Source organism: Mustela putorius, unplaced genomic scaffold, assembly GCF_011764305.1.
Source record: "Mustela putorius furo isolate JIRA1106 unplaced genomic scaffold, ASM1176430v1.1 tig00003845_pilon_pilon_pilon, whole genome shotgun sequence".
In the NCBI taxonomy this organism is placed as follows: Eukaryota; Metazoa; Chordata; class Mammalia; order Carnivora; family Mustelidae; genus Mustela; species Mustela putorius.
In genome coordinates, this window is record NW_025421998.1 from 63452091 (window position 1) to 63477192 (window position 25102).

General features: G+C 37.9%; 1 protein-coding gene and 1 long non-coding RNA gene across 2 annotated transcripts in view; one reads left to right on the forward strand and one right to left on the reverse strand.

The window, feature by feature from the left end:
• LOC123387033 overlaps positions 1 to 25102 on the forward strand; it is a 79876-nt gene that overhangs the window by 21580 nt on the left and 33194 nt on the right. The window contains exons 3-4 of the long non-coding RNA XR_006601381.1: positions 11066 to 11099; positions 21561 to 21682. This is a non-coding gene — a long non-coding RNA (uncharacterized LOC123387033). The remainder of the gene's footprint in view (positions 1 to 11065; positions 11100 to 21560; positions 21683 to 25102) is intronic.
• Positions 15733 to 16084, reverse strand: LOC101679014 (60S ribosomal protein L37a-like). Its single transcript, XM_013061471.2, has one exon. It carries the CDS (start codon positions 16066 to 16068, stop codon positions 15763 to 15765), a length of 306 nt encoding a protein of 101 aa, XP_012916925.1. The 5' UTR covers positions 16069 to 16084; the 3' UTR covers positions 15733 to 15762.

Here is a 25102-nt window from a genome sequence, read left to right on the forward strand (position 1 = left end):
AGTCCTGTGACTCTTATAGATCCATGCTTCTACCAGATTTCAAGACATGTTTTCATATGTGTTTAATCCCATGTTGAGAAGGGCCTATTGTTCTCTGTTCTCCAGGAAATGCTCCATAGTCAAAACATCATTTGACATTCCATCCTCTTACAACAAGCAGGATGGCTGAAGCTATACTTTGTCTTATAGTTATGATCCATGACAATTACATTACCAAGAATAACAGTCTTTAGAGTAAGATCCACAAATTTATCACTAGCGTTTAAATCAACACCCAGTCACTTAAATAAATATCCACTTTGCTAAATTACTTTCTCTGTCAGTGTCAGGGAGAAAAGGAGTGCCTGAGAGCTTTTGTTTGACATTAGAAATGAAGACCCAAGGAGTAGGGACAGGCAAATTGAGAAATAAATTTCTCAGATAGTTAAAATAACAATGCTATGAAGTAAGAGGAGAATTTCTGAACATCTATGTGAAAGTATTTGGCTCCAGGGTATGAATGAGTGCCCTAGTCATCTGGAGGTAGAAATCAGAAAAAGAGAACAGTTTAAAAGCACAAAACCCATTTTGACACATGTCTGTTTTGGAGCAGTTGGGAGTTTCGTGAATGCCTCGCCAGGTGGCTTTTAAACTCTCCCTAATCTCTAATGCGTTTGCTTTCTTCTCTCACAACTGGGGCAGCTGTCGCTCCTCTCAGACTTGGCAGAGTATGGTATTGTTGATAAGGGAAAACCAACGAGGCTGAAATGTGTTATGAGCGCCCTGTTCCTTCTGTCTGCTGGAATAGTCTACCGTTTAATAAAGTAATAGCCAACATTACGTGGTGGCATCTCAGGCATTTTACAGATGTTATTTCATTTTACATCAACATTCTGAGACAGGTATGGCCATCCCCATCTTCACAAGAGGAAACGATAGTTCAGAGTTTAACTTGCCAAGGTCACCTAGCCAATAAGTGGTAGAGCTGGGTTTGAACCCAGGCAGTCAGATGCTCAAACTATGTTTTTCCAACATAATATACTATCTCCCTGTGGTATCTGGACTTGTAGCATAGGATTTGTGTTCCAACCTCTTAAGTTCCTGAATCAAATTTCTTAGAGCATACTCTTTTCCACTGAAACACGAGGTATCCACTGAGAGAGAGAGAGAGAGATGTAGAGATAAAAAATTAAAAGCCCTAAGACTTATGCCTGAATGCTATGGCTACAGAAAGGATCCATGAATCTTCCACTATAGGCAAAGTGGTTTTGAGCAAGTCATTTAAATTCTCTGGTTCTACATCTGTAACCTGAAGGAATGGGGTCAGATGTTCCCTATGGTTTATTTAGGCTTCAAATCTATAAATCTGATTTACTCAGCAAACAGAGAAAGAAGGCTGCCAGGAGGTTTGGGAGGTGGACTTCACAGGTAGTGCCTAATTTCGTTTGGGGGTTTATGTTACAGGAGTATGTTAGTTGGGGCTCTTTAGGCTGCAGTTATAGAAACCCAATCTGAACTAAGCTGCTTATGTTCAAACTAAGTGATTTTATTAATTTCATGATTGAGGAACACCATGAACTCTGAGGTAGGCAGCTGGTCTTGAGGAAGAGATTTTGTAGTTGGGACATTGAGAAACCCCCAAGTCCCTGCCCTCTTGGCCTCTCTTCTCTGCATCTCCTGGGTACTTGTTTTCTCTTTCTTACAGAATAGTCTTCCCTGTTTAGCTGTCCAGGTGGCAATAAATCAGCCTCTTAGATCTGACCCAAATTTTGCAGGAACTGATTTCCCTGGCTTGGGTCCCTTTGGGCTAATCAACAGCAGCCAGAGGATGGAGTCACTTAGTAGGTACAAGTTGCTCCCTTCATCTTGGAGGGTAGAGAAGAACCATAAGTTGATAATGAGCCAGGTTGAATCATTCCAGAGGACGAGAACCACAGCTCCCATTTATTCAGTTTATTAGCTAAGATGATGAGATACTGAAGGACTTATACACCCTCATATAGCAAATGACTAGATGGATGAAGAATAGAACACAGATTTTAGCTTTTAGTTTTCTCTGCCTATTGACTATTTTGTTAGAGCTCATGGGAGGGAATCTACTAACTGCTTTGAGTGGTAATTCTAAGTACCAGAAGAAGGAATCTAAAGAATTAAACCTCCCACTCCAAAAGGTACCCTTTTCCTATGCACATTCAGTTGATCCAAAGTAAAATTAAATTGAAGTTGTCCCCTTCCACAGTAAGCTTTCACTGAAAAACTAACCTTATAAGACTGTTAGGAAAGATTTTATCAAACCATTCCAGAGGTGAGCAATAAATAGATCCCACACTTCTTATAAAGCTTAAACCTCATACCTCTCAGCCCTGAGAATATGGCTGCAAGGTATCAATGTGGCTTTCTTAAAAGGCCTTACATCTCTACCAGTAGGATGTGATCTTATTTGAGGGACCCAGGCACTTAGAACTATGGAAGAATTTCCTTTGTGTGAAACTTAGCTCAAACATGCTCTGTCACGCTTGATGGAGTTGTTTATGGGCTACTTCCTTTCAACCCCAACCAGCAGGCCCATGGCTGCATTTCACAAGCTATTAAAAACATGAGCGCTCTCTTTTTTTATGTGTGTGGCATCTAACAATTTATTTTGAATATTACATATTCAGAAAAGCATTCAAAATAGAAAATGACGGCTTTGGGGGATTCTGACTATGCCCTGAGTAAACTAGGTCCATAATCTGAAACATATTCACATTATGCAGGAATGATCACCATGGTCTGTTGCCATGATTTTTTTCAATACTTGAAAGCTTTATTTTTCTGTTTTCAGGGAATTATGTTTTGATTTCTGTTTTCGATAGACGGTAGCAGACACTCACCTCCCTTAATCATTCATGACCTTCCCTCACTGTTTTTATTTTGGCTCCAAAGAGTTTCTCCTTCTCCAAAAATACCCTCCAGAGCATTCAACATTTTTCTCAGTTATCACTTAAACCAATGCAATCTTTGTTAAATTAAATTCTTACAGTTTATGAAACACTTTTAGGAACATTTTATCATTTGATCCTCTCCTAAACCTTGTGAAATAGTTATCATTCTCATCTCCATTTTACAGATGAGGAAACTGAACTTTAGAGAGTTACAGAAAGTCACACAAGGTGGGATCTGTGCCTGGGGCTTCTGCCTACAGAGCCTGTGCTACTTAATCTTTCATTCATTTATCCACCCACTTACCATTCATTTATTCATTCATTCACTCACTCTCATTCATTCATTCATTCATTCATTCAGCAATAGTTTAGTACTGGTAGTATGGCAAACATAAATCAGCACACCCTGCTTCTAGATGTCCTAAAGGCTCAAGGAAATAAAATGGAAAGTGATAGATCTTCTGTTAGGGCTAGTATATTGGGTTTGCCCAAAGAGGCTTAACTGTGTTGTGTCTGATAACACCACAGTTGACTACACTGTGAGCTGTTCTCACAAGTACTTGATGATGTGTTGCACTAGGCCTATTGCTTTTTCCAATGAGGGCTAAAAGCCTGTGAATAACTACAGAGCAGAGAGGGAGGGAACTCATTAGTCCTTCGATTTGGCTCAGCTAATAGTTTTAACCACAATATTGTGCTGATGACAAGACACACACTATGCTTTCATCTTTCTTTGCCTTTCCTTCAAGCTTATTCCCAATGGCTGCTGATTTTGTTTCTTAGTAGAAAGACAACTATATTAATTTCTTCTACATTCTAGTTAAGGGTTGGCAAACTTTCTTTAATGTTCCATAACAGCAGGACCAGGTGAGTGAGGCATTTGCATCAGGTAAAAATAATGAAGAGGGTAAAAAACAAAACAAAACCCCTCAGTAATTAAGATAAATAATATTTCAATACAATATTTTTAAAAAATCAAAATCAGGGGCGCCTGGGTGACTCAGTGGGTTAAAGCCTCTGCCTTTGGCTCAGGTTATGATCCCAGGGTCCTGGGATGGAGCCCCGCATCGGGCTCTCTGCTCAGCAGGGAGCCTGCTTCCTCCTCTCTCTGCCTGCCTCTCTGCCTACTTGTGATCTCTGTCTGTGAAATAAATAAATAAAATTAAAAAAAATAAAAATCAATACAAAAGTCCATGATGAACAACATATCAAAAATTTCAACAAAGATCAGATGAGATGCAGTGCTGTGCAGAGAGAGCCATGTATGAGCCTGGGGCAAAGGAACAGTATACTAATCCTTTGGTAGAACATTGAAATCCTATGCAGGGTTGGGTCTTCATTTGACCAGTTCTTCCCAGGACTCAAAATGCTTTTTCTTGGTGGGTCTCCTTGGGTAATCTCTTTTCTGTTAAGCATGCCTCACAGCTCCTAATTATCCCCAAATTTGGAAAACCCCAATTTTTATTTCCAAGGAAACATCAGAGTCTAGAAAATGTTTCTGGGGCTTTTCTATAGCAAGTGATCATTCCTAAAGAGCTGGGAAGACAGGAGCATCCATGGCTTCCTGGGCCTTAGAAGCCTGTTAGAGAGGTCATTATACTTCTGAGTGTGGCAAAAAAAGAAGGCATCTGGACAACTCTTACCTTGGGAATTCTTGTTTGATCCCAAAGTCAGAATTCAAAAGGGGTTTTTTATTTGCATTACTAACATTTAGCCTATTTTTGAGTAATTATAAATATGTTCAGTTTATTTACAACAACCTATTAATAGATTTTGAAATGTATTATAGATATTAACACTTGCAAAACAGGGTGAGGTCACTTCACTCTTGTGTTTGCTCTGATACCTCTTTTGTTGATTGTTAATTAGATGAAAGAAGAGTGCTGTAGCCTGAATGTTTGTGTCCCCGTAAAATTCATTTGTTGAAACCTAACCCTGGAGTGGGAGACGAACCATGAGAGACTATGGACACTGGGCAACAAACCGAGAGTGTCAGAGGGGCAGGAAATGGGGGGATAGGTGAGCCTGGTGATGGGTATTAAGGAGGGCACAGATTGCATCGAGCATTGGGTATTATATGTAAACAATGAATCATGGAACACTATATCAAAAACTAATGATGTACTGCATGGTGACTAACATGACAATAAAAAAATAAAATATAATATAATATAAACACCACTATAAAAAAAGAAAGCAAGCAAGAAAGAAACCAACTTAACCTCGAAGGTGATGGTATTAGGATGGCCTTTAGGAAATGATTAGGTTTTGAGGGCCCCAGGATTTATGCCTTTACAAAAGAGGCCTGAGAAGGAAGATGTAGTATAAATATACAAGAGAATACTACTCAGCCATCAAAAATATGAAATTGTAACCATTTGCAATGAAGTGGATAGAACTGGAGAGTATTAAGCTAAGCGAAATAAGTCGGTCAGAAAAAGACAACTATCATATGATTTCACTGATATGTGAAATTTAAGAAACAAATAATGATCATAAAATAAGACAGAAAAATAAAATAAGATAAAATCAGAGAAGGAGAAAAACCTTGCCATTTGCGACGACATGGATGGAACTAGAGGGTATCATGCTTAGCGAAATAAGTCAATCGGGGAAAGACAACTATCATATGATCTCCCTGATATGAGGAAGTGGAGATGCAACATGGGGGTTAAGGGGGTAGGAGAAGAATACATAAGAGACTCTTAACTATAGGAAACAAACTAAGGGTTCCTGGAGGGGAAATGGGTGGGGAGATAGGGTAACTGGATGATGGGCATTAAGGAGGGGACTAGATGTAATGAGCACTGGGTGTTACATGCAACTGATGAATTATTAAACTCTACATCTGAAACTAATAATATACTGTGTATTAAATAATTGAATTTAAATAAAATTTAAAAATGAAATGATAGAGAAAATAAATTAAATAAAGAGGCATGAGAAAACTCCTTTTCCCCCTCTACCACATGAGCTCACTACTACAGGGTGTCATCTATGAACTAATGTCATGGAGAAGCTGTTCAGAGTCCATTTCCCAGCCAGAAGCCCCAGATCGTATATGTTATATACGAATGTGGGGACTGGCTGTTTCCCTACAGAGTCACATCTTTTTATGAATCAACATCTTTATGTGAATAACTCTTCCCAGCCATCCTCTCTTCCTGGCAGTAGTTTACTCTGAACCCCACCACACACTATGTACCTGCTGCCTGTGCACTGGGCCTCATGCCTGACCTTCAACATGGAAATCTACTACAGGTATGGTGGACTTAGGGGATAGGACTGCATTCCTGCCTTCAGTCTCTAGAGCTGGGATTCTCTGACACCTCTGGTTTCATATCAGGGTAGGCAGCATTTTGCCTTCCTGGGCAATCTGTGGTTCCACAGCTGCTTGGAGAGTTTCAGCTGTCATTCTCTATAGAGGGACCACACTTTCTGAAACAAAAATTTTTTGAACTATATAGTTCAACTATGACCATACATTGCAAGAAATTACTTTAAATCAGGATTTTTCAAGGAAATTCAGTATGAGTCTATGTATTTTTGATAAATGTGTAGATTTAAAAATTATTTCTTGATTTTTATTATGATATTAGGACTTACATTGATTCATAGAAAACAGTGATATATGCTCCCTGCAAACATTTGCATAATCATGTTAGTATATAACTCATTTGGGGGGAAAAATAAGCATTCTTCCTTGATCCTGAATATTGTATTTAATACCTTTTCCTTGTCAAAGTTAACTGTCTTTGAATTATGTTTCGAAGTTAAATCTGATTGATTTTACCAAAGGACTCAGCATATAAATGTGCATTTTTAATACTTACAGGGGACTCTTTATTCTCTAAAATGTAGTAACATTATAGTCAAGCTGAGTGAATCAGTTTCTGCCCAAGGTTAGGAAGACTTTAAGGACTCATCCAGTTAATGCCTTGAGTTCTAAGTGGGTGCCCCAAGAGTAACATATAGGGAGAGGGACAGAGTTACAATGGGAGGGAATGGCTTCTCCTGTATGCTCTGGTCAGCTCAGAATCACGGTGTAATAAGTACTCTCACTAGTTAAAAAAAAAGTAAAAAAAGACAAGAGACAGCTCTCTTCCCAAGCTCTTAGCGTCTTAATGGTTTTTGCCATTCTTTATTAAACCTGTGTGACTTGGAAAGTAAAACCAGTGCTGTCTTGTGAGATGCTGCAGTCATTCCTACACCCCTGGTTTCTGATTGCCCTTTTCTCTTTCTCTGCCATTATAATAAATGTCCCTTTCAAGATGTTTTATACTCATCTTACGAATGACTCCTACAAATTGCCTAGAGATAAAGGGAGAAATGACTTTCCCCCCCCAGGCTATTCTTTGGCACAAAAAATAGAATTGATGTGTGTCTGGTTGAAATGCACAGCAAACAAGGAAAGAAAAGCCACTGGGCAATTCTTAAACTCCAGCCATAACCCCATAGCCCAGATGCACTGCATTTTCCCCCTGAGAATTAGGACTGAGGAGGGAAGCTGCCAGAATCAGGCAAAGTGAAGCTATAAGATATCTACACCCACATTATTATCTCCTGTGTGGTGGACAAGAGGGGTGATTTGTAGGACATGCCAATGTTTGTTTAACTTTTTAAAAGCTGACCAAAGTGTAATGCGGTATCCAATCAACATGCTTGAGATGGATTTCCAGTAGGGGAAGTAGGCTTAATTCCTAGGTTTCCTCGTACTTCGTGGGGTCATCTTAAGAAAAGACTGATGCTTTTGGTAAGATGGCTACATTCACAGAGTGATAAGTGAACTTCAGTCTTCATGGTTTTTAACATGAGTTTCTCCTTAAGTTGATTTTTTCAGAGACCTTAATAAGGTAATTGAGGATCTTCCCTTCCTGTGCTGCATGTTAGAACAGGGGCTTTGGAGTAGCAGCCCCAGGCTTCAAAGTTTGTTCCAGCAATTCCTATTGTGTGCCTTTAAGCAAACCACTTCATTTCTCTGAGTCTCAGCTTTTCCAACCCATCTATAATATGGGTAGACTAACTCCCTGTGCACAAGAGTTTTGTGAGGATGAAGGGAGAGAATGCATGTAATGTGACTGATGTTCATTCATTCCCTCACACCCCCTCCCTTTTAAATTTTCTAAATGATATTTTTGGAAAAAAAAGATAAAATAGCCAAATAGTTGTGAATTTCCAAATAAGGTTTGTTTACTAGCACTATAAACATATGTATACTTAATATTTTAAGAGGGGAAAATATTGAAAGAAATTAAGCCACAAATAATACTTTATTTAAAGATATTTAAATTTTTATTTATCTATTTATATCTGGCTTTGCTATTTTAGTCAAGGGCTTCGCCTCTCTAGCAAGCATGTGCCATTGTACTGAATATGTACTATGTTTTGTATTTACAACCTTCAGATGGCTAGAACATTTGGGAAATGTACTGGTTTCAACTAAAATACATTGCCTGTTTTTAAAAATCTTTCCGATTTGATAAATCAAGAAGCAGTCCGAGAAACTTGGATGCAGCCTGGGCATTTTTGGCAAAGAAATCCTTATTCCACTCTGGAACTGGGTACAAAGAAGACACTTATCCCAGATAACACTTCTTTTCGTGCCTGGCCTTCACCACAAAGAAAGGCGTGGTTCAGAATCCAGTATGTTTGGGGGTCATATTTGCCAGCATAGTCAAATCTTGATAATTCAGGATCAGGAATATGTAAAATAGATATGAAATTCATGTAAAATCTCACAGTCTCATTTTTAAGCAATGATTCCAATTTCCCGCTACATCAAGCTATTTTTAAAACTCAAAGGGAAATGAAATGCTTATGCATGAGATTTCCCCCTTTACTTTCACTCAACAAGCCCTCTGGAATCAGGCATTAAGAGTATCAAACAGGGTAAAAACAGAACCAGGAGATGAAGCCCAGTGGGAGAGAGCTGTGTCAACAAGATCCAATGGATCATATCCCTGCTCTGTTCTTACTAGCTGGGTGACATCTGACAAGTCATGTAGACTCTCCCACTCAGTTTTCTCACCAGAAGCAACAGAAACTGATTATTTACTTGCGATTTCATATGTCAAAATGACCAACTGGTTGAATATTGATATTTTTTGCCTCCGTTCCCATATCAGTTATTTGCAACTTTTAAGGCACTTATGAAAGCATTTTTAAAAGAATGTTTGTTTTAAAATCTTTGCTTTGTGACTTTTAGGATGATTTAGCAACTTTCCATGGACTCTAATGCCTTCTATGTTTGCTTTTGAGATTCCTTATATTTCTATTTTTAGTCATTTATGAAAATGAAATAAAAAATAAAAGATAAAGCTAAAAGAACAATAAAGACAAAATTAATAAAAGCAAAATACCAACAAGAAGTGTCCGTTTTTGCCTCTGTACCCAGCATTTCCACACATTTTTAAAATTTTTTATATTTTGCACAGTTTTTGCTAGATATCCCTGAGAACGCTGCTCATGTGTTACTTTTAAAAAATGGAATGTGGAATAAAAAGCTGAGGAATATTTGTTTATATTATTTCTTGGTATTTGAGCGTTCTAGTAGCCACTGTTTTGCTTTTTTCCGAAGATCATTACTATACATCTTGATAGTAGGGACCTTTCTGTTTTGCAGTTTCTAAAAAGGCAAAGTTGGAATAACTTTGGAAACTTTTGAAAGTTGCAATAACTGGGATAACTGGAATAACAGAAAATGTGTTTAAATTATTTCAAACGCAAAAATAAATAAATAAAATAAATTATTTCAAAAGCAGAATACTTAGAAAGTGGTAAACTATCTAAAGAAAATTAATTAAAAATTAAAATCTAGGGGTGCCTGGGTGGCTCAGTGGGTTAAGCCGCTGCCTTCGGCTCAGGTCATGATCTCAGGGTCCTGGGATCGAGTTCCGCATCAGGCTCTCTGCTCAGCGGGGAGCCTGCTTCCCTCTCTCTCTCTGCCTGCCTCTCTGCCTACTTGTGATCTCTCTCTGTCAAATAAATAAATAAAATCTTTTTTAAAAAATTAAAATCTAATTGAAATTAAGATAATCATTCTAAGATGCACAGATATTCTCAATATGTTAATTACTGACCAGAAACAAGGATTTCTGAACCATTTTACTTTCAATCAGTTTATTTAGAACTGGACATAAAAATTTAAAACTCACAAAAAGTGTTGCCAAATTAAGAGTAGACAGAATTGGCTGAAAGTAAATATAATATTTGAAAACCAATGATCTGGAAAATAGACAAAAATGTAAAAACACACATAAAATATTGGTTTGCTCTTCAAATTAAAAATCTGTAAAATGCATAAAAACTCATAAAGAGTACCAAAACCGCTTAATGATACACCAAAATGACTAATATATGCCAAAAAAAATCTGTCTAGATTTTCACCTAATTAATAATAGAGCCAATTTGTTATTTTGTAAACAATTCCTTTCAAGCAATTCACGTATAACCATAATTTCCTATGATGGTGAATGAAGAGGAAAATAGATGGTTTGTAAAGTAACTGGATCAAAATAGACAATAAAACACAATTCCCCATGTTTTTTCTGAGGCTCAAAAAGCTCGATGCCAAAAAAGTATAACAAAAATCACTGTAACAAATTGATACAAGCTTTAGGATTTGAGGACTGCTGAGGAATAATTTCTGCAAATTATCTGTTATTCAGCATGTCTGTTCTTTGCATACTTAATGAAACTGTTCTCTGGCAGAAAGAGAAATACATACGTAGTGATTCAATTCTAAAGCTCACTGTTTCGTCAGTGAGGTATATACACCCCAAGGCTCACTAGCTTCAAGGCTGTTTCCAGCATCCCCTCCCTGGCCCTCCTGCTCTTGGTCTGTGATGATCAGCCCTTGGACCACGGAGTACAGTACCTGGTTTTATGTGCAGTAATATCGGAATTTAGGGTTATAGTTTTACTTAGTGATATATACACCCATATGTCAGCTAAGCCAAATTATATTTTATGATTCATTTTCCTGTTGTTGTCATTTTTATAACTTTTTGCTCTGTCTATAGTTAAGAATTCTCTCATTTCTGCCTTGGAAGAGAGCTATCTTTGAGTCAGTTGCCCAGTTGTCACCCTGGAACTAACCCCTGCCTTGCTCTTGCCTGTTGTATATTCTGTTTTCTGAAACCCATTCTCTCTCTCTCTTTTAGGCTTACTCCTTCATTTTGTGAAATGTATCCTCTGGTAAGTCCTTGAGAAAAATGTCCATGGGTATGTTAGAAATTTTGCATGTCTTAAACAACCTTTATTTTATTCTCACACTTGATTTATGGTTTGCCAAGGTATAAAATTTTCGATCTTTTTTTCATTCAATATTTTCAAACCTAATATTACCTCTAATATTGTTATGAGAAGTCTGATGTCCCAGTGTTTTCCAGTCCTTCCTGAAGCTTTTAAGATCCCTTTATTGTTAGCGATCTGATAAATTCATGATAATATGCCTTGGTGAGTGTCATTTTTTATTTATTATGCTGACCCCTTGGTGGGCCCTTCCAATTTAGAGTCTGGGAAATTTTCTTATATTATTTTTTTGATAATTTTCTTTTTGCTACATTCTCTAGTTCTTTTTCTGGAACTTCTGGAAATTGGACTTCTTGAATAAATTCTCCACATCTTATCTTTTCTATTATGTATCCTTTCAATTGTTGTCCTAGTTTTGGGAGATAACTTTTACTTGACATTTTAACTTTTTGCTGATGAAAACTAGTCAGCTATCAGAATTTTAGTATCCCCAACCCCCATCTTCTTCTCTATTTACTCCCCTTATATAGCAACCTGTTCACGGTTCATGATTTCTTTGACATTCTCTATTGCTTCAAGCAGTACCCCTGTTATCTTTGAGTTCTCTTGTTTGCTTATTTGTTTTTGTCTCTCTTATTTATCTTGGAAGCTTTCCTCAATTGCCTAGTATCCTTGGCTATCCTTTCATATGTTAAAAGTGGGCTACTATAAAGGAGATTGGAAATGTGTAGGCCTCCTGCCACCATGCCTCACTGCCCTGTGGTCTAGTTGCTACCTGGACTTTTCACTGGTGACTCAGATGTTAGTAGCTACCAGTCTTTCTGAGGGGATGATACCTCTGAGAAAAATCCTCTATTTCCTGCTTAAGAGTTTTAAACTTGGCTGCTGGTGTGCAGAGATGGGTGCGAAAGGGAACAAGGGGATACCACTATTCAGTATTCAGGCTTTCACTTAATTGCCATATTTTTAATCTGCTGTCCTGAATGTCTGGGTCCCTCCTGCCGGAGTTTTTCTAGTTCAGTTTCTCCAGAGTCTGTACCGCTTATCTCTGGTCTGGGGAGGATTTCAGTTGATAAGGGTAGGACCTGGAGCTGTAACTGACTCTGAAATAGACTTCAGATAACCTCCCTGTTCTTTCTCTCCTCTTTGTCCCTGCCTTCTTGGTGTTTTCAATGCCTGAGCATTTCTCGAGTTTCACAGAATGACTCAGTTTGCTTCTCATCGATGGAGCCATCCACAGGCACTTAGTCCAACCCTCCTGCATTCCTTTGGGGCCATTCCTCTTTCTGTATGCATTATAGAATAAGGTTATAGGTGTCTCCTAATATGGTTAAACATAGAGTTTGTGTTTCTCTTTCTTATTCTACTTACTGTCTGGAGATAATTTTTTAAACGATAAGGAGATAGAAATGTCTGCTATACCATCTTGAAATGTAAAGATTCTGGTGTTAACTTTTGTATCAGAATATTTGGGAGTGGAATATTGCTCTCTGTGACTACAAATTAATATCTGGACACTAAAGAAACTCTACGAAACTTTGTTCTTCTTTATATAATAATTGGATTTGTTTGTCTTGGAATTTTGAACTTGTTCTGACTATTGACCCTCTATTTAATTGCTTTAGATCTTCAACATCAAGTTAGCCAAGTATCCCAAATACTTCTAGGAGGAGAATTGGTGATGAGATAAACAGAGCCTCCTGGTCAATGGGCTTTTCACTGTGTGGGTCTCTCTGTTTAAGACCAGACCTGCGTGCTACTTATGTCCATATAAAGAATTAATGCTCCTCATCTTTAATTCCCATCTCTTAATCTGGTGCAAAGGGAAGATAATTTGCTCTCTAATTATTTCAGAGTGTGAATCCTGATTGTTCCTTATAAGCTATGTGAACTGGGACAACCTAAATGATTTTGCAAGCTCAATCTCTTCTCTCATAAGCTGGGGAAACTGATACCAGAGCTATGGATAATATTAAATCAATGAAGAAGTTATTGCATTTATTGCTTTAACAAACATTTCCTAGGCTTCTTTTAAGTGTGAGGCATGATGTAAGTCAAAAATCCTTGATGGCGGTTGAGTAGGGGAGGGAAGCCCAAGAGTGGTTATTAAAGTATAAAGTGGTGAGAGCTGGGACAGAGGGACGCATTATGGAAGCACAGATATGAGCAAGCAACCCCCCCCTGGGGGCAAGGGAGCCTGTCAGGGATCCTTCTTGATAAGGTGATACTTGAGATCAACAGGCAGATCTTAACAGAAAAGCAGGAGCTACCCAGGTGAAGAGGAAGTATAAGAATATTCCATGTTATGGAGACAACATACATAAGGATTACAGAAGTGAGAATTGACATTGTTTGTGCAGGAAAGTGAAAATGATTTAGTGTCAATGAATCCCCTAACAAAGATTCCAGCACTGCAGAAATGTTAGTCACCTCCCTCCCTGCAGCCCCTGAATGTGGCCTTACTAAAAATTCAAGGGATTCTCGATTCTTGGAGCCAAGACAGAGATGTCTGACCTATACGTCAGGTGTAGCCCCTGCAGGATGTGTGTGTGAGTGTGTTGTGCTGTGTGGTGTGTGTGTAGGTGATCTTGCGCTTTGTTGTCCAAGGCTGGTTTTACATAGGTTTCGTTAGGGAGCCAGTTTCTTCCTCTTAGCAGTTCAGTTTGACCTCTGCCATTAGTATATTAGATTAGAGTATAATCTAATATGCATGTATATATAATACACACAAAATATACACTAATGTGGTCTATTAGGTTACACTCTGCTGTACTTCTCTGTGAACTCTCTGTAGAATTCTGTATGAAAACAGCTGTCATATTCTATGAAAGTCCTTGTGCTCAGACTGGTGCTACAAAGAGGACTTTTTCTCAGCACTAAGTCAAGTTTGCCTCTTTCTGAATTCCCCAAAAAGGTATTTCTGCCAAAGACTGCAATGGAATTAAGATATAACCTTCTCATTTGAGGCATTTGGGGAATTCCAGCTCAATATTACAACTGCTGTTGAGGCTAAATGGATTTTTCTAATTAGATCCTTCACAAAAGGGGACGGATTCATCACCTATAAGTCTCTATCATCTCTCTTAGAGTCAGAGATGAGTTGACATGGACATCATATAAATTGCTCTATTTGTTTTTATGGCTTTGCTTATATTTTCTATGGGGAGCATGGTGTGACTTCATCATTGCTGGGCTTAATTTATTTCAGAACAGTGGTAAACACTTTCTATCATTAAGCATATCTATAAAATGATGGTAAAAGTCATGGAGATAAATGTGGCCTCCATCATGATTATCCTCTTGAGAAAGTGTATTCTGGTGTCAATGCTGCCTTCAGATCCTCAAGCACGATTATTAGATATTCTCAATTAATTTCATCCTTTTAAGGATGAATTCCATTGTGGAAACATCACAGTCATGTCTCATGAATAAAGTGTGGAATATAATTTAATTTACACATGTGGGGTCACTATGAAGTAATGAGAATCGTTTGCTTAGATACAATCATTTGCTTGGGAACATTTAAGTTCTGCCTTTCTTTTAAAAGACAATACTGTTACTTTGTAAATGTATTTATAGTGATGTAGTTGTACTGGGTATTTGCAAAAAAAAGTTCTGAAGGTAGTTTTTAAAAAAGAGCTTCAGAGGGATGCCTGGGTGGCTCAGTTGGTTGGATGACTGCCTTCGGCTCAGGTCATGATCCCGGAGTCCCAGGATCGAGTCCTGCATCGGGCTCCCAGCTCCACGGGGAGTCTGCTTCTCTCTCTGACCTTCTCCTCACTCATGTTCTCTCTCACTGTCTCTCTCTCAAAATCTTAAAAAAAAAAAAAAAAGAGCTTCAGAAAACTTTTTAGCAGAATTGAAATATTTTTAGTTTATCCCCTTGTTCATTTATTCATCTAACATCTATCAAGGCCTCTTATTATTGTTATAATACCCTACTAGGTACTGGGAATGAAAATGATGAGTGAAATAACCTGTCCTTTGATGAGGGACCCATCTTCTTTGGGTGGTGGGGTGGGGGAGGCATGGAAGAAATACAAGGAACATAGTATGAGAAATGCTATAGTGTTGATATTTTCTTATGTCTTCTATATATTATATATTATTCAATAGTAACCAATTCCTAGGTTGTTAGAGAAGGCTGCATAGAGAAAATAAGGATCTCCTCCTACGCTGAATTCCCCAACGAACAGGATTGTGTTGGGAACATTTAAGTTCTGCCTTTCTTTTAAAAGACAATACCGTTACTTTATAAATGTATTTATAGTGATGTATTTGTACTGGATCTTTGAATTTCAAGTGGTATACCTATGAAAGGAAAGGTTTCTGAACAGATTATAAAAGGAAGTCATTTGCTCCATTTCTTTTAGAAGTAGTAAACACTCTGGTCACTTCTCTAAGACAACAATAAACGTGAAAATCCTTTTCATATTGTTCAAGTAAGCGTTGCAGTTGTTATTATTATTTCTGCCTGCGCCCACTTGTGTTTTATATCAGCCATCAAACAGTTATCAAAATGAGTAACAGAAGTCCTCGAAGTCTTTTTGTGTGTGTGTGTGTGTGTGTGTGTGTGTGTTACATAAATTAACCCATTTATTATAGGCTAGCAATGTTTCAAACAGCGGCGCTTCTGCTGGTCTTTCAACTCCTTCAGTCTTCTGATGGCAGACTTTACTGTGACCGCAGAAGTGGTGTTGTAGGTCCAGGCGCCACCAGCAACGGTTTTCATGCAGGAGTCACAATGCCAGATCCCCACAGCTCGTTTTTTCATCTTGGTTTTGCCACAGAAGGAGCAAGTGCACTTGGCATGCTGGCTTATCTCAATCTTCTTTACCATCTTCCTGAGGGAGGCACCATAACGAGTCCCGTATTTGCCCACGATTCTGACCTTCTTGGTGCGTTTAGCCATGTCGCCTCAAACTAGGTCTGAGTCCCGAGAGGACGAAGTCTTTTTTTTCTTATATGAAAGAATTCACGAGTTGAGATGAAAGTAAAGAAAAAAATTAATAAAAATTACTGAAAAAATTTTACTGTACATTTTTAGGGAACTGCTATTTTATTACTTTAGGGTAATATGGAGAAATCATAACCCATTTGCCAAGTGAAAAAAGATTAACATCTAAATTTTTTATTTACATCTATTGATCTTGTTTTCATCAGTTTATTCCTTTCTACACAACTTTCTTGTGCAGAGATAAAGACCTCAACCTAAGATAAATGTAACAAAATTCATAATTTATTCATTGATCATAGCATTTTGGAGGTGAACTATGTCCTTCTAGTCAGCACCAGAATTGGTTTAATGCCAAGAGGCATTAAAAAGACACATAAGGCCTAGGTCCTTCCTTGAAGGAAGAGAAATCTAATGAGGGTCTTAATAATGTAATGATACTGCCAGATTCATTGAAAACTTGTGATATACCTATGCCCTCTCATGTAAAAACTCTTAGAATATCAGAAGCCTAAGAAATTGACTTTCAAAACTGACTCATGTTAGTATGACATACTCATTTATTAGCTGCTAAGTACAGACCCCACAGTTGCCAGGCACTGAATTCTTGCCCTCATGGAACAAATGTACTAGTAGATTAAAGGAGTTATTATATTAAGCGTGGTTTATGCTTCTGGTTGATGAAGCAAACTACGCTAAAATTCAGTTTTAGAATAGGGTGATTTCTAGGGCATGTGGCACAGAAATCAGTAAATATAATGATCTCGAAGTTCTAAAACGAGACCCAGTTCATCATGATGATTGGCTTGAATCTGGAAATCTCCTAGGACGGGACAGCAGAGTTTACATATTACAAAGCCATGTGACCAACAGCTCTGGAGTCGCCTCCTGACATGTTATTGAATTTCAGGGCCTGAACTCTGGCCGAAGAAGTGTTTATAATTATGTGTTTTCACATATGTTTTCCTGACTGCTGTATATTTTGGCTATTGTTTATATACACACTGAGAAGGAAAAAATATATACTTGACAAGAAAATTAACTAAAAGATTTTGATGTTAAAAATGACAAGCAGCTTGGAGCCTGAAATCTCATAAGAGATGTGGGTAGTGAAGGGTTAACGTGGAGGCAAAAAAAATCTCAGATGTGTTTTTAGGTGTATAGACTAGTCCTTCCACAAAGCTACCACACATGCAAACCTAACATTCTTTGTAAGTCTCGAACAATAGACACTCTAAGAAGATTACATCACATTGCATGTTTTTGGGCAGGAGAAGGCATATTTGTGAATACGTTGGCCTGCAGCAGCCTTCTGCCAGTTTAGTCCTGTGACTGACTCAACAAATAATTCCTCCAGTGGCTACATAATTAGGTATCACAGCTGTTGTGTGTGGTGCACGTGGCTGAGAGCCCAAGTGAGATTTTTGTGAGGCTGGGAATTGGTGCAGCTGATTTTCAAGGTGTTCCTTCTTTTGTTCCTGTTAAACCTTTTCCTTGCAGGATCCGTCAGAAAGACAAGCTTTATATTGAGAGAGATTATGCCGAATCTCATTCAGTTAGCAAGGAATTGGTAACGTAACACCCTTGTGACAAGCTTTGGACTTAGCTTACCCATTCCTCACTGAATGATGTTTGGTAAATACCAAGAGACCAAAAGAAGTCCACAGTATTCCCCAAGTCAGCCTGTAACTCAACTCCGCTTGAGGCAAATCTAGATGAGAGACCCCGAGTTGTTAGATTGTTTTTCTCCTGCTGAACTCCTGAGAACTTGAAGATAGAAAAGTGGAAACAGAAGTGGGGGCCATAAAGCCCAGGAGAGCTGGAAGGTTTAATAGCAGGTTCTAGGGCCATGCCAGGGCAATGATTGAAAGAATTTTGTTACAATTCCTTGCTGTTATTTTATTTTCCCTTAAACGGTAGATTCAAAATCGGCATTCCTTCATAGCTACCTCAGTCACCTCTTCTGCCTTGTCTAGAATCTGCTCTCATGGTCAAAGATTAATCTTTGGGGGAAAAGGGTGATCATGAAGTGGCCTTCCCTTAGAGTTGTCTTTATTTCTGCACGTTTGGTCTCTGACATAATTACCTTTTCTAATTTAATAAACATATGGAATTACTTTTTCTAAACATGACTAAAGGGTCAGAGTTTATGTTTCCTTTAATAAGATTACAAAACTTCTTAAAGTTGAGAGAGAATTTTTTTCACATGATAAAAAAATTCCTGAGAGATTCTTGATTTGTTATTTTTTTTTTAATGCAAAGACTTGAGCAAAAGGTTTTAATTCTCATTAAATGCCTCTGTATAATTTTAACTCTTCTTCATTTGATAGTTTATATCCTTAGGAGACATTACATAGTATGCTGGTCCTGGTTCCCCATTTTAAAGATGGAGAACTTTATTTACAAATATTCTGGCAGTTGTGTTTAGATTTCATCTTATCCCAAATATCCAACTATAATTGTATATTTAAAAGTACCTATAGAAATATGATATGAAAGTATCTCCTCAAATTCATTTTATTAGAGTAAGATAAGAATCTCAAATATGCATATAAAATTATACACTTACAATAACAGCTGATTTGCAGGTGGGTTTTTTTTTTTTTTGGTAGTCGAATTCTTTGCTTTATAAAATAACTTTCCACAGAGTTGATTTAAGTAGCATTCCTACCCAGTTCATTTAACAGAGGATTATGAATATGAAAAATTCCTAAGCACTTTGATATACATTTAACTTCTTAAGAACATTTCTGTGGAGTCAAGTAAGGCATTTATATATTTGTCTTTCATTCAGTGGATATTTTTTAGGTACTTTCTATGTGCTGAATGCTGGACTAAATGCTAAGTGTCTATAATGGCATACCCTTGTGTTTATTTATGTAGTCTAGAGGGGGACATGGACAGGTAGGCTGGGTTTACCAACTGGGTAAACAAGGACTATGATAAATTATGCACAGGATAATAAAGCACAGGAGAGGAGCATCTAACCCAGATTACAAGAGAAAGGGGAACTTCTTAAGGGTGGTGATATTTGAAATTAATTTTGAAGGTTGAGAAGGAGCAAGAACATTTTAGTTACAGAGAACAGCAGGTAGGAAGCCTCCTTAAGGTATGATATGATCATGACACTGACCAGGTCCTTTATGTGTAATCAAGAAGGTAAACATGGGAGAGTGATAGAAGATAAGAGTAATCTCTGGGTTTGATTCCTGCTCATTGATTACTTCTCCGTCTCTTTGACAACTTCCTGTTGGTCTGATAGTTTCTCAGTGTTCAAACTCTTTCAGTTAATAGTGTCAGTTCTCTAGCTGGCATATCAGCAAGAAGTTATAAATTAAGCACTACAGATGAATCATTGTATAAGATTTCTCAAGCTTTGGAACTTGTAATATATATTCTTTTTATTTTTCTCTGCTTTTCTAGATCCCCTATCTATTTTCTAGGATAAATACACCAGCAATAAGGGGGATGTATACTACATTAAATACTACATTAAATACTACATTAAATTTAATGTATACTACATTAAATAATTTTGGGAGGGTAAAATTTGGTTAGAAATAGTAATCTATATTAAACATGAACTAATTTGAGAGGGCTGGAGCTAGAGATTAGTTACCAACATGTTTATAAAGTAACATAAAACTTTAATTCCCAGCACTATGGCAAACATAGGACACTTAGAAATGTTAATTAAATGAAATGTCTTTAAACAAGAACAGCAACAAAACAAACAAGCAAACAAAAAACTCCCAATTTAGAGCATGTCCCTCTTTTGCTCAAAACTCATTCAGAGTAAAAGCCAAAATCTGTACCAGGTTCTATGAAGCTCTTGGGATCCTTACAACTTTCCAAAGAGTTGACTTAAGTAGCATTCCCCATCCAGACTGGCCTACTCTGTTCTTTCTCACTGAGCCATTCAGGCCTTCTTGCTGCACCTCAAATTGGTCTTCTCCCAGCTTAGGGACATGGTGCTCACTCTTCTCTCTGTCTACAGTGTGAACTCACTCATTTCCTTCAGACCCTTGCTCATGGTCACTTACCCCCTGAGGCTTCCACTGGTTTCCACCTCTCATCTGAAATTGAAACAGGACCTCCCACTCCAGCACCCAATCTTCCTGACTTTGCTCTTGTAAATATTACTAGAACACATATCATCCTCTAACTTGTCTTATTCTCTCTTTCTTTTTGTCTTCATTTCTTGTGTGTATATATCTCTCACCAGAATGTGAACTCAATAAGAGTAGAAATATTTGTCTTTTTTTTAATTGATGTATAATATTTTTAGGACTAACTACCACCCATTGGTCTTTTTATGTGCCAGGAACTCATCTCAAGGTTATACTTATATTATTTATCTCATTATGTCCTCACCAGTAACTCTGTAGGATAGATGATCGTTTCTTCTACTTCCAGATGAGAAAACAAAACTTAGGAAGGTCATATAACCTGTCCTAGGTTTTGTAGCTCATAAAAATTCAGATTGCTGGGCTCTGAATCTGTACTTTTTTTTTTTTTTTTTTTTTAATCTATACTCTTAATAGTTACTTTGAACTGCTAGTGAAGGAAGCAGGATGAGGCATGAGGGTACTGTATAAGGAGAGAGCTAAAAATTGTTCATCATAAACTTATGTTTTCCTTGGAGTATGGTAGGATGAATAATGGTACCCCAAAGATGACCATATCCAAATTCCCAGAACCTATGGATATGTTATCTTATATGGTAAAAGGGATTTTGCAGATATGATAAAAATTCTAAGATGGGGAGATTATCCTTGGTTATCCAGATGGGTCCAATAGATGTGAAAGAGTACTTTTAAGAGGTAGGGAGGAGATTCACAATCACAGAGATGTGGGAAGATGGAAACTGAGGTGGAGTGAGGCACTTTGAGATAGAGGAAGTGGTCATGAACCAAGAAGCATAAGCAGCCCCTAGAAGCCGGAAAAGGCAAGAAAACAAATTCTCCCTTATAACTTCTAGAAGGAATTGTGACCCTGCTGACAATTGATTTTTGTTCAGTGGGACTGGTTTTGGACCTCTGACCTCCAAAACTAAGATGATAAATTGAATTGGTTTAAGCCATTATTAGTAATTGTTTATAGCAGCAATAAGAAATGAACACACAGAATTTCCCCTTATTTCTTGAATTTAATAGAGAATTGATAAAGATCAGGTTTATCTTAAATAAAAGAATAGCTCATCTCCTCCATGGATAGAGTCTGACTCAATGGAGTGGTTTGTAGAGCTCACAACAGTGTTCATAAACATTAGGATAGGCTATCAGGGTTCAGGAGAGGATGGGAGGAGTGGTGGTGGGAAGGGGTTTGTCCTCTATCTGCTGGTTGCACCACTACTCTTGATATTTTCCTCCATGGAGCAAGAGAGGGGTGTATCTGTACTGTAGTGGACTGCATGTTAAGTAACCATAGCTATCTTTTCTTCTTGCTAGGTGAAGACTGGATACCATGGTCCAAAAAATGCATAGAGAGAACCGAGCACAAGAGAGGTGAAAGGAGTCCTTTTTCTTAAATGCTTGGAGTTCTTCTGATCTAAATGCCAATAAATAAGGAGGTAATTTTTCTTTTCTTTTGCAGCCTAAAAAATGTTGTCAAACTAAGACTAATTTAGACTCCCTAGGCAGAGCACATCATCTTGGGATCCTAAGACACCTCTCTGAACTTCTTTCCATTGAATTTGAGTTTGAATGCCAAGGTAACTCAAGAAAACCCTTGAAGAGAGCACTTCGGAAGGCAGTTAATTTGAGCTACCACAAGTTGGGTCACATGCTGAGCTAGTTCAGAGATGGGAATCCAAATGGAGTCAATGTTTCTCCCACTTGGCATCTCTTACAGTTGATAAAGAGTTAACTTAACTTTGCCTGTTACTTCCTGACCCAAACTTAACATGTGAGAAAACTTAGTTTCACAAAAGCAAATTTAGAGAAAACAGAGTTGTGTTAATAAAATAACAGTGCCTTTAGACTTGGGTCATCTTGAAGATTCAATTTCAAGAGTGTTCTAGTGTAAACACATTTCTAAAATTTCCCAATGCCAGCTGATATAGTCCTTTTGGGAGAAACCAAATGTGCCCAAATAAAATAGGGGGAAATGCCACAGAGAAGTTCTCATAAAAGATAAACTATTGCAAAAGGATCTATATATTTTTTACTATCCGCTTTGGCCAGACATTCAACAAAGATAGCTCAAGATAAAGGAGGCAAAGATTAAACCATAGTACTTTTGACTAAAAGAGACTCAAATTGTTTAAAGTGATCTTTCCATCTTGACAAGGCAGTCAGCTGTGGTCTCTTGGATATGTCACTTGTGCTCATCCCAGCAAGGGACTGGTGTTAACAGCCAACACCAACCCCAGCATGGGGGGAATTCCCAGAGTAGCTCCAGGGCCCTTCTGTGTATTCCCTCTGTGATGTCTTCAGAAAAAGTGATGGCTGGCTGTTCCTCTCTATAAAGTAGGACAGCCAGCTATTCAACAACTTTTAGGTTGAGATGGTCCATGTTTATCCAAATTTAACTCCACAAACACTTACTGCACTCCTTTCATTTAGCAAATCTTTACTGAACTCTTCTTTGCATCGTGGCTATAGAGATTAACCATGGTCTCCTTCCCTTAAAAAGTTCACAATCTTTAAGAAATATCAGTAACTCAATAGTCATTGAGTAGCCTAAGAAACTCAGGTTGCCAGGAAAGCCAGAGAGAGGCAGGTCATTCATCTTGGTAGTAGGGAGCAGAGGAAGGTTTCTGAGAAAATTATCCAGAGAAAGCCACTGCAGCTGACTCTAATCCCCTGAATTGTAAGTGAATTACATGAAATAAGCCCCAAACCTTAGTTCCCAGTAAGAAGCACTTGTCTGTCTTAGTGATGGATTGTAAGTCCAACAGAATAATGTGTCTGCATATAGTCTTATTGGTTTCCCATCCCCAATTCAGCTTCTTCCTCCTTTTAGTTCTGGGGGTTAGAAAATCAACTAAAGCAAGAAAGGCATGGCTGATGTCATAATACCATTTTAGAGCTGATGGCTACTCTGGTTGGGAGTCTACTTGCTTAGAGGAAATAATTTGTGAGAAGATTATAGAGATAATACCACCTGTTTTTGTATAATAATTAGCTCTTAGAAAGTATATCAATGGGTGTGATATTATTTGCCTAATACTTAACTCATCTTCTTAGTGACTAGAGCTAAGCTTGGTCAGGCAAAATTTTAGAGCCATCACTCAGTCTTATGGGTTGAATTGTGTCTTCTCAAAATTCATATGTTGAAGTTCTTACCCCAGATTGTGACCCTATTTCCAAATAGGGTCATTGCAGATGTAATTAGTTAAGATAAGGGCATCCTGGAGGAGGGTGGGTTCCTAATCTGATTGCTGTTTTTTTTTTTTTTAAAGATTTTATTTATTTATTTGACAGAGAGAAATCACAAGTAGATGGAGAGGCAGGCAGAGAGAGAGAGAGAGGGAAGCAGGCTCCCTGCCGAGCAGAGAGCCCGATGCGGGACTCGATCCCAGGACTCTGAGATCATGACCTGAGCCGAAGGCAGCGGCCCAACCCACTGAGCCACCCAGGCGCCCCCTGATTGCTGTTTTTATGAAAAGGTGAAATTCATACACAAGCACTCCTGGAGGGAAGGCAACATGAAGAGGCTCAGGGAGAAGACAGCCATCTACAAGCCAAGGCGAGAGGTCGGGAACACGTCCTTCCCCCACGGTCAGTAGAAGGAATCAACCCTGCCACCCGCTGATTTTGGACTTCTAGACTCCAGAATTGTGAGACAGCACATTTCTATTATTTAAGCCCCTCAGTTGTGCAGCTGTGTTGTGGCAACCTTAGTAAACCAGTACGCCCCCCAACTCTGGCATCTGGCTTCTGGTAGAGGGAATGGGTCTACTAAGGTATTGCCTCATTCTGTCAGAGCTGCTCACTCTCCTCTGCACTGACTGGGGGAACTTAAGTTTTTTTCCAAGAGATGCCAACCATGAGTTATAAATACAGTATGGCTCAGCATGGGGACTTTTGTCTTTTAAAAATGGTATTGGAAGAGAGTAAGACCCCTTAGATTAGCTTTCTTTTATTTTGTGGATTGTTGGACAGGAAAGAAAAAGAAAAAGCCCTCAGGGCACTTTAATAATACCTACTTTTAACCAGCAGTGAAAAGAATTCACAAGTTATCGATGGGATATTTTTAAGGAAACAAGGTATTTTTATAGATTTCTTTTTCAAATGGCTGAAAACAAACAAACAAAAACCCTCCAAAAACAAACCTCAAAACCAACCAACAACTAAAAAAGCCCCAAATCACCAAAATGAAAACCCTTCACTTTATTTTCTTGAAGATTTATAGAGCTCTCTGATTTTCATCTCACCTCCATTAGTTTTTAGTTTTTCTCTGAATTTCAACCCTTAATGGATATTCTTAATTCTGTGTGTAATTGTTACTAATTGCCCTTGAGGCACATCATTTGTTTCCCCTGATTTGCAAAAGGCCTGTGTATTTGTCCAACTGGCAGATTATAATATGATTCCACTTCTTATTTTATAATAAGATCAGCTATTAATATTAATAAAGTTTATACATACAATAATTTGAATTTTGAATATTACCAAGTAGGAAGCAAGTGTCTGGAATGAGTATGGACTTGAAATAAGAAAACCTGAGTTTAAATGCAAACTCTGATGCTTCTAGGCTTGCAACTGTGAGCTGATCATATAACCACACCAAATATATTCAAGGCTACAAGACAGCTATCTCCTCCAAATGTCTATACTGAGAATTAAAATTAGATAACCAATATTGGATTGCCTGGCATGATGCCCACACAAAGGTACATCCTGAAAAATAGCTATTGAGAGTTTGTTAAATCAAAAGCTCTATTAGAATAATAAATGGGTGTTATTTTCATTCCAGTCTCCTGTTTTTTAAGTAGCATGTTTTTTTCCTCCTCAGATTTGAAGGCCTCTTACAATAAGTAAAAAAG

Bases quoted from the DNA above. Each gene is read 5' to 3' on its own strand.
- LOC101679014 (XM_013061471.2), bottom strand. From the start codon at position 16,068: ATGGCTAAACGCACCAAGAAGGTCAGAATCGTGGGCAAATACGGGACT.